Below are 9,781 nucleotides of genomic sequence, written 5' to 3' on the forward strand. Positions count from 1 at the left end.
ACAGTGCTTTTTCTGTAGGTAAAAAAGTACTGGAAAATGTACATCAGAACCACTTCCAGATGTGCTTCGCTGATGCACTTTTGAAGTACATTTTTCTGTACTATTAAGAGGGGAAATTTATTTCATCTTGCATGCAAGAAAGAGATAGCTGCTTCACGTATTCTTATATACAGAAAGTATATAACTGAGTTTTTTCCCGAGCTCCTATCTTTTTTCAGTTTAAAAGAAGTACTTCTTTTACGTACATATTTCACCGGTTTTTTCTGTAGTTCTGCGTTTGCTGGGAGAACAATTTTTTTCGCTGGGCAAATTATGTCATGTCGTCTCATTTTATCTTTCGTGTACATGTAATTTTTTCTCTTGAATGTAGAGGTAAAATGACTCGTTTTACTTCTACATTCAAGAAAAATCCTTACACGTACACAAGACTTCAGAATCATGCCCATGATTTGAACAACTCTCATGTCATGTTCAAAAAACCAGATTCTTCGACAAGATGTCTGTGCATGGATTTTTCTGCCTCCATCGAATTTTTTCAAGACATGTTCATGAACCGGGCATCGTTCATTCTCAGTGGAGGCGGCCTGTAAAATGTAGCTAAGAATATACCAATGATTTTTGGTTTTTTTTGAATCCAACATGGATGCCATGGCAAATGTTTTTTGTTTTTTTGTGAAAATTTTTTTGTATCCAACATGGATGTAATGGCCTTCCCTCTTCGGAGTTAAAATTAAAAAAAAAAAAACAAAAGCAACATTTTTGACAGACAGCTGCCAATGTGTATGCACAGTAGGGTGGTCGTTATTTTCCAAAAATTGGAATTTCTATGCTCCCAAGGGCTTATATGGTTGGAAATAAATAAAAAAAAATATTCCCCAAGTTTCAAGTCTCTAAATTAATTTTAACCCGTGCCGAAAAGCGGTTGAAGTTTCTTATGGGAATAACATGGGGTTTTTGACCTTGTCCCATCAAATTTAAATTCCAGCCAAACTATTCGTTCTAAAAATCTGAAACTTGGCAGACTTATACCTTATAGTTGTAGCAATCATGTGGATTTTTTTCAGATTTTTAACTATTATAGATTCGGATATTGAGCTCGGTAGAGAAAACCATTTTTTCAGACTTTTTTAATTTTTTTTTTTCAAAAAAAAAAAAAAATAATAATAAATTCCTTATTCGTTTATGAGTAATTCCATATGAAAAGAATATAGGAAAAATACCTGTCATAAAATCTTGTTCTGTCATTTTTTAACGGTTCCTTAGCTCAAAATATGAACTTCTGTATATAAATAATCCCCCAAAAAAATTAGCAAGTGAGTAGAATGAATTAGTTCCCTAAGTCACTCAATTTTTGAGAGTAAAAAAAAACATGATCTTTAATTACTTTTTTTGCATATTTCTTGCGACTTTATACATAATTGAATTAATGTTTTTTTTGCAAAACCGTTATTAAAAATGAAATAAGTTCATTTTAAGCTGATCTATTACAAAAAAAGGTGAAAATACATTTTATTTTTTTTTTCTAAAAAAACAATTTTTTAATTTTTTTTTTTCAAAACTATTTTTGGAGTAAAAAATTATGATTTTTTCAATAAAAATAGTTTCGTAATGATTTTTTCACTTTTAAGCTGTTTTTTTTGCAAGTTTTTATTTTGATGATTCAAATTTTTACTTAAAACGGCTTGGCACGAATATGATAACTTAGGCGACAAGAATTGATAACGGTATTTTGTAGAGGAGTTCAATACAATAATTTTTTACTATGGGAGAGGGGGTCTATCTCCCCTCGTTTAGGCGGGAGGGGCATTTTTCTAAAATATAACGTAAAATACTAAAAAAATTATTAAAAATCAACGGCAACACTTACAGTTATAATTGATATCTTTCTGAAAAGCCGTAATTGTATTATTAATTCATTCTACTCACTTGCTAATTTTTTTGGGGGATTATTTATATACAGAAGTTCATATTTTGAGCTAAGGAACCGTTAAAAAATGACAGAACAAGATTTTATGACAGGTATTTTTCCTATATTCTTTTCATATGGAATTACTCATAAACGAATAAGGAATTTATTATTATTTTTTTTTTTTTTTGAAAAAAAAAATTAAAAAAGTCTGAAAAAATGGTTTTCTCTACCGAGCTCAATATCCGAATCTATAATAGTTAAAAATCTGAAAAAAATCCACATGATTGCTACAACTATAAGGTATAAGTCTGCCAAGTTTCAGATTTTTAGAACGAATAGTTTGGCTGGAATTTAAATTTGATGGGACAAGGTCAAAAACCCCATGTTATTCCCATAAGAAACTTCAACCGCTTTTCGGCACGGGTTAAAATTAATTTAGAGACTTGAAACTTGGGGAATATTTTTTTTTATTTATTTCCAACCATATAAGCCCTTGGGAGCATAGAAATTCCAATTTTTGGAAAATAACGACCACCCTAATGCACAGTGGTGCCAAATGTTTGCATGTATTTCAAAAATCCCGATGTCGTTTTTTTGCACAAAATCTATATAGATAAACAAAAAAACACACCTATTATTTACTCAAAAAAAGTAATGTGATTATTCAATAAATTTTGTATAATTTATTTTTCCTTCACAAAATACTTGACAAAACAACTGAACACTGTGAAAATGAATTTTACATCTGGATTTATAAGTTAAACAGTCCTCCAGAGAGCAGTTTGGATTTAACGAGATTGGATTTAAGTAGTGAATATTATGGAATTGGATCTATTTTTGACATTTGACATTGTTTACACCCAGATGTATTTTTTAAAACTAGTGAATAATATGGCCGTAAGGGTATTCATGTAAGGATACAAAAATTTCCGCAAATGGTTTACGTGAGCACCCCACAAGAAATATTTGCAAAAACGTGGAAAACAAACAGCTGTTTGTTAAACGTCAAATTGAACTTATAAAATTTGTTCAATTAAAAAAATAAAGTCAAGATAATTTTGCAAATACTATGCAACAATAAAAAAAAAATTAATTTGCTCAAATAAAATAATATTGTCTTTTCAATAGCCCTGTTCCATTGGAGGTGGTAGTTTACTCATGAGTTGATCTAGTACTACAATTAACACTTGATCTTCTACTCGAGGAGATAGGAATGTGTAGTTGTTGTACTAGATTTCTACTCACGAGTAAACTACCACCAATGGAACAGGGCTAATATTTACATATTATTTTATTTATGGTTATCTGAATAATAGCACTGTTCCATTGGAGGTGGTAGTTTACTCGTGAGTAGAAATCTACTACAACAACTACACTTTCGTATCTCCTCGAGTAGAAGATCGTGTGTTATTTGTAGTACTAGATCTACTCATGAGTAAACTACCACCTCCAATGGAACAGGGCTAGTAAGACATAAATCGCATTCAAAAAGATATTCCAGATACGGGTATCCCTGATAGCCTATCCGATAGGTGACTGAAGCTGTTCTCTGTTTAATTCTGTTCTTAAAAACTTTCTATCTATGTGCGTTCCTTTTAAAAACTCATTTTCTGAGTTAAAAAACTAAGAAATTTTAAAACAAAATTGTATAGACGTTATTTGACATCCAATTCGGTTGTGGATTATTTAAAATACTCATCTGTAAGAAGGGAGCTCCATGCTAAAACTAAGTCAAACTATCATCTTTACTTATTAGGCATCAAAAACCAAATCAAAACAGATCCGAAAAAGTGTTGGCAATTTGTAAACAATAAAAAGAAAACAAATAATTTCCCGGCTCTGATGACTTATAACAATCTTACTGCTAGTGATCCTACAACCATCTGTGATATTTTTGCTATCTTTTTTGAAACTGCCCAAATAACATTTTGTGGTTAAAAAGCGGAAAATAAACCGGATATTAACTCTGGTTATTTAACGGATAAGTTACAAAACTCGTTAAAAAAACGTCTTAAAGACGTTCCAGAAACGTCTCCACAACCGAAAATGGTCAGTTATTTTTTAACTTCGTCTAAATAGGGTTTTTAAAAAACCCACTTTTTTCTACAAATACTGGGTTTTTAAAAACCTAATTTTTACGGTTATTAAATAACTGTTTATTTTAAGTTAAAAAAGAACTTGAAATAAACCATTTACGGCTATTTTATAACCGTTTACAAACCGTTATTATACAGTTTAAAAAAAAACCTGTACTGAGTTATTTGACGGTTTTTTTATAACCGTTTTACTACGGTTATTATAAAACCTGTAATTTACGTTATTACAGGTTTTTTTGAAACCTGTAATATAACAAGTTCTTATAAAACCTGTTTTAAACGTTATTTTACGGTTTTTTTTATAACCTCTTACCTATAGGTTTTTATAAAACCTGTAATAAACGTTATTTGACGGTTTTTTTATAACCGTTTTCCTCCAGTTTTTTTTAAAACCCGTAATAAACGTTGAACAGGTTTTTATAAAACCTATAATAAACGTTATTTGACGGTTTTTTTATAACCGTTTTCCTCCAGTTTTTTTAAAACCCGTAATAAACGTTGTACAGGTTTTTATAAAACCTATAATAAACGTTATTTGACGGTTTTTTTATAACCGTTTACCTACAGTTTTTATAAAACCTGTAAATAACTTCGTACAGGTTCTTATAAAACCTGTAATAAACGTTACTTGACGGTTTTTTTATAACCGTTTATTTATAGTTTTTTATAAAATCTGTAAAATGTTATTTCACGGCTTTTTTATAACCGGTTATTTACAGATTTTAAAAAACCTTTAAAATGTTTGCTTACCAACATGCTGCAAACCATAAGATTCTTCCCAGCTGAAAATTTAATATTTTAAATAAGAACGCTGAAATTTAAGTTAAGTGAAACATTATTTTTTAATGAATTTAAAACTAAAACTAAAAATAAAACTAAAAATAAAACTAAAAATAAAACTAAAAATGAAACAACCTATGTCGTGGATTGCCCGTCAGAGGCAGAGGAGCTGGTGTTGGAACTGTAAAGAGAAAAATGTTAACTTAAATGTTGATTATAATTTTTTTTTAACTTACGTGGACGGTTTTCCCATTCGAAATGGGGCTTGCTTTAAAAAAGCTTTGAAAAATGAAGCACCCTCGGCTTCACTGTAAGTGGGGAACCTTGTTCGGACCGCTTCCATTATAGTTTTATATAAAAACTTGTATTGGCTGAAGCTTTTGGCGTTTGTGCCCAGCCAAGAATGTTCCGCCAGTAGTGCATCTGTAAAAATGCACTTGCATATAGTGGGGATCGTTTTCGTTCCGTTGACCCCCCCATATGAGCCCAACTTACGGACCTGAAAGAAAACAAAAATATGTTTTAAAAATAATGTGCTTTAAAGTGTGTTAAGTTTCGCATCTTTGAGTGCAATATGACACAGACCCCTAAACTTTTAAATTTTCTGAATCAAAGCTTAATACCTCTCTAAAGAAAGGAGACGACAAGTGTGACATAATTATTTACCTAAGTTGTCAAAATCATTTGTTGAAATAAATGTAGCTGATGTAGGCACAGTCCCAGCTCTCGTTTATGAGATATTCCAGGTTATTATTTTAATTTTCTAATGGAATACCTGTATCTCAAAAACGAGGGCTGGCAGGAAGATTCTGATTTCGAATTCTAGTTCAGCACATCGTCGCCCTAGTATTGAAGTGCCGTATACGCCATTTTTACATTTTTGGGAAATCACATTTAAATGTTCGGAAGATAATTGCGAAAGAACTAACCGCTGGTATTTTTTGATATTTTAGTATGATATATAATTAAAATGTGACTTTTATATACATGTTATTGGACATCTGCAATTCGTTTAGTTTTCAAAATATTTAAATTTTTGTCCAAAATGAGTTTGCCATATACGCCATGAAAATCAGAAGTTTCTTTTATTCATAAACACGTACGTCAAAAAAAAACAACGTACGTCAAAACAATTCTCAAAATTTTCTTGCATTGCATGAAAAATTTGACGTAAATGCCAAAATTTCTTGTTTTTGTCAAAACAATAGTGAATATCTCGGCAACGAAAAAAGATAGAAAAAAACGGATAGCAGATTTGAAAAGAGCAACTTCGAAAACATACGACTGCATACCTAGTTCAAAAAATGCAATTTGGCGTATACGGCACTCCAATACTAGGGCGACGACATCAAAAGCATAAGTGGCTTTGTTTAAGAATATTTAAAGAAAAATCAATTTTATTGGTCTGTGTCATATTGCATTCAAAGATTTCAGGATAAAAATAAACTATCAACATAAACTTAATATTTTTAGAGAAGTAACAAATGAAAATGAAATCAATATAGAATCTATTGATATCTTATAAATTCAAATATTTCATATATTTTGGTACTTACCAATTTTTTTTTTAACAATCCATTTTGATGGAGTTTTTCCTCCATTTCCTCAATTTTTTGGACAGAGGTAAGTGGGAAAATTTCATCAAGTTGCAGTTCCTCATCCACTTCCTCTGCATTGTCTTTTCCAATTTTGGACGCCAACAAATTGACCGAAACTTCGGACTTCGCCATGAATGCCTCCAGCATTCCTTGCATGGCCTGCACCTTCACCTCAGTGGAACGCTGTCTTTCCAAAATTTCGTCTATTTTGGACGACAGTTCCTTGAATTGGGTACTGGTGCTGGGGCCTATAAACAATTTAAAATAAGAGTTATAGTAAAATACAAAAAAAAAGTAATACGGTTAGTGAAAGAACTTATATGCTATCTCAGCTGTTACTAAGAGGGACTGGAGTTTATCCTATTCAAATAACATTGGATAAACCCCAGTCTAAGATAAGCTTGAGTTTAAAAACGACTTTGAAAATGGTACTAGTGTTAAAATACATTTTTTACCTTCATGCGTGTATAACTCGGAAATGACATTAGTGATGGTAACATCTTCATTTGGGGGGGTGAACGGGGAAACGTCTTGAAAATTAGAAGTAAGTATGACAAAATTAGTTACTTTGTTCCCATGTTTATAATTTTTTAATTTTAAACTTACCAGAATTAGGAATCAAAGTTGACATCAATTTGTTCAGATCTGTCATGTATTCCGAAGAATTGGTGTCGATGATGGTCTCTTCTTCCGTATTTTCTTCAGAAGAAGACAAATACTCGGCATCCTTTTCCTTCTGAACTGCTTCCTCCCAGGAACCTTAAAAGGAAATACATGTTTCGTCGTAAATATAAGTGGCATGAAAGGGATACAAGAAAATATTTGTTCAAAAGGTGAAGCGGCTTAAGACCGGCCGAACAGCTCTGATTTTGACGATTTTTTTTCAAACGTAGGTAATTAAAAATGCTTTAAAGTCTATAGATTAAAAATTGCCGATGTTGCCGTATTGTTTTTTAAAATTACAATTAAATTTTTTTTGAACAAAACCATTTTTTTTTTGCTTAAATTTCATAAAACAAATGATAGCAAAAGATTCTCTAGGTTATTTAAGAAAAAAAAAATATAAGGGAGCAAGGGACAATCTTCCATCGTTTAAGAGATAAATGCAATTTTCTCATAATCTGACTTTAAACACAAAAAAAATATTTTGAAAACAACGGCAACACCTACAATATTTTAAAATACATTTTTAAAAAGCCAGAAGCTCATTCTTATCTCCTAAATTTAAATCCACTAAATTTAATCAAGAGTTTTTGAAAAAAATTTCAATTTCAATGGGTTTTTTTTGATAAAAACTGAATTTTTGCTTTGAAATAATTAATTTTCTCAAAGACTTTGGTAAATAAGAACTTTAAATTTTTGCTATTTAACTTTCAACAATAAGGGCTATTGACTGAAGAAAAAATTACTTTATATTTAGATGTTGAACTTTAAAAAACAAATAAGTAAAATTTTTTTTCAAAACTTCTATTAAAAAAAGTTCTTCGAAAATGAAATACTTTTTAATTTTTTTCATAAACCGTAATTCATATTGACATTTTCTTTTATAATTTCAAATCGTAATAAATGTGGCCAGAAAAATTTGAAAATAAATGCATTTTATAGGTATTACGAAAAAGTTTAAAAAACGACATCTTAAAATTTTTTCAATAATTTTTTTTTTTCAAAAATCTGAGTTCAGATACCATTCTTTCAAAAGCTCTTAATTCAATGAACTTAATTTTAATTTTACAAATATGACTAAATTTTTAGCTTTTTAAAAATGTATATTTAAATGTTGTAGGTGTTGCCGTTGTTTTCAAAAATTTTTTTTTGTGTTTGAAGTCAGATTATGAGAAAATTGCATTTATCTCTTAAACGATGGAAGATTGTCCCTTACTCCCTTATATTTTTTTTCCTTAAATAACCTAGAGAATCTTTGCTATCATTTGTTTTATGAAATTTAAGCAAAAAAAATTGGTTGTGTTCAAAAAAAAATTAATTTAAAAAAAAATCTTCAATTAAATTTAAAAAATTTGAATAAGTAAAAAATTAAAACGACAACACCGCCAAATTTAAAGTATTTTTAATTACCGACCTTTGAAAAAAAGATCATCAAAATCTAAGCTGTTCGGCCGGGTTCCCTAATATTGCCAATTTTTGAGCTTTAGTTACTCCACTATATGTGTACATTAGACCGTTCGTTGTGTTTTTTTTTATTAGGTCAAGCTCTAAAGCCAAGTACGCTGCTGATATATGAGAAATACATAGGATTTTTTTTAATGTTTAAGAGTTTTATTTATCCCTACGTTCAGTATATTCCAAAAAAATGTTGGAGATGGTTGGAAATTACCCTTTAATATGTAATTTTTTGAGGAAAAAACTTTTTTTTTACATATTGAAAGGTCATAATCGCGATTACTTTAAGTATATGAAAGGGGACCTAAAGTGTATCAAAGTTAACGTAACTAAGCTGTCAAAAATAGGCCCCCAGGATAAACTGCTTTAAGTTTAGATACGAATAAAATTTTACTTGGAGAAAAGTGGTCTAAGTGAACTTAATAAAAATAAAATAAAAAAGATGTAGCTAAACTTGTATCTTACCGATGTCATCAAATATTAATTTGCATGCTATGCTTTGCCAATCATCCGATGCTGTGTTGCAATTTTTCCGACTTTGGCCATAATAGCTTCGTTCCATCGATGACCCAATTTTTGGGAACTGCCGTCACGAACTTCCCTTCATCTTCGAGCGTCTCCACAACACAATACATTTTGATTAACAATGTACTAATGGAAAAAAAAACAGATTCAGTGTTTGGTAAAGTTATTTTGAAAAATTTAGAGGAAATATTTTCTATGTTATAAAAATTAGGCAAATTTTCTTCTTCATTTGATTTATAAACGCTTAAAAATTTAGAATAGAACGGTTTTTCGTAAAAATTTTGTTTTTGTTTTAAGCTTGAACCATAGATAACTGGAATGCCATGTCGATATGTTGCAAACTCCATTCTAACAATTATTAGTTATTTTTCAAACTCAGAAGTTATTTTCCAAACTCAGAAGATATTTTTCAAACTCAGAAGTTATTTTCCAAACTCAGAAGATATTTTTCAAACTCAGAAGTTATTTTTCAAACTCAGAAGATATTTTTCAAACTCAGAAGTTATTTTTCAAACTCAGAAGTTATTTTCCAAACTCAGAAGTTATTTTCCAAACTCAGAAGATATTTTTCAAACTCAGAAGTTATTTTTCAAACTCAGACGATATTTTTCGAACTCAGAAGTTATTTTTTAAACTCAGACAATATTTTTCAAACTCAGAAGTTATTTTTTAAACAATATTTAAAATAAATTATAAACAAATAACAATATTTAATATTAATTAAATTAATGATAATTTGACCAATTATTTGAACT

General features: G+C 29.9%; 1 protein-coding gene across 1 annotated transcript; it reads right to left on the bottom strand.

The window, feature by feature from the left end:
- Positions 1–4,920: 4,920 nt before the first annotated feature.
- On the bottom strand, positions 4,921–9,540 carry LOC129914107 (uncharacterized). The gene is made up of 6 exons (XM_055993177.1): positions 8,967–9,540; positions 6,990–7,142; positions 6,839–6,913; positions 6,342–6,631; positions 5,022–5,284; positions 4,921–4,966 (listed from the first exon to the last, which is right to left on the bottom strand). Exons 1-6 carry the CDS (start codon positions 9,061–9,063, stop codon positions 4,921–4,923), a joined length of 924 nt encoding a protein of 307 aa, XP_055849152.1. The 5' UTR covers positions 9,064–9,540.
- Between the last annotated feature and the right edge of the window lie 241 nt (positions 9,541–9,781).

The sequence above is a fragment of the Episyrphus balteatus genome, chromosome 1 (assembly GCF_945859705.1).
Source record: "Episyrphus balteatus chromosome 1, idEpiBalt1.1, whole genome shotgun sequence".
NCBI classification, from domain to species: Eukaryota; Metazoa; Arthropoda; class Insecta; order Diptera; family Syrphidae; genus Episyrphus; species Episyrphus balteatus.

What these genes read in the sequence shown, in the direction of transcription:
- LOC129914107 (XM_055993177.1), bottom strand. Translation starts at nt 9,063, where the DNA reads ATGGAACGAAGCTATTATGGCCAAAGTCGGAAAAATTGCAACACAGCA. An exon ending in AACTTTGATTCCTAATTCTG is followed by an intron (nt 6,914 to 6,989) that starts GTAAGTTTAAAA and finishes CTAATTTTCAAG; the next exon opens with ACGTTTCCCCGTTCACCCCC. An exon ending in GATTGTTAAAAAAAAAATTG is followed by an intron (nt 5,285 to 6,341) that starts GTAAGTACCAAA and finishes GTTTTCTTTCAG; the next exon opens with GTCCGTAAGTTGGGCTCATA.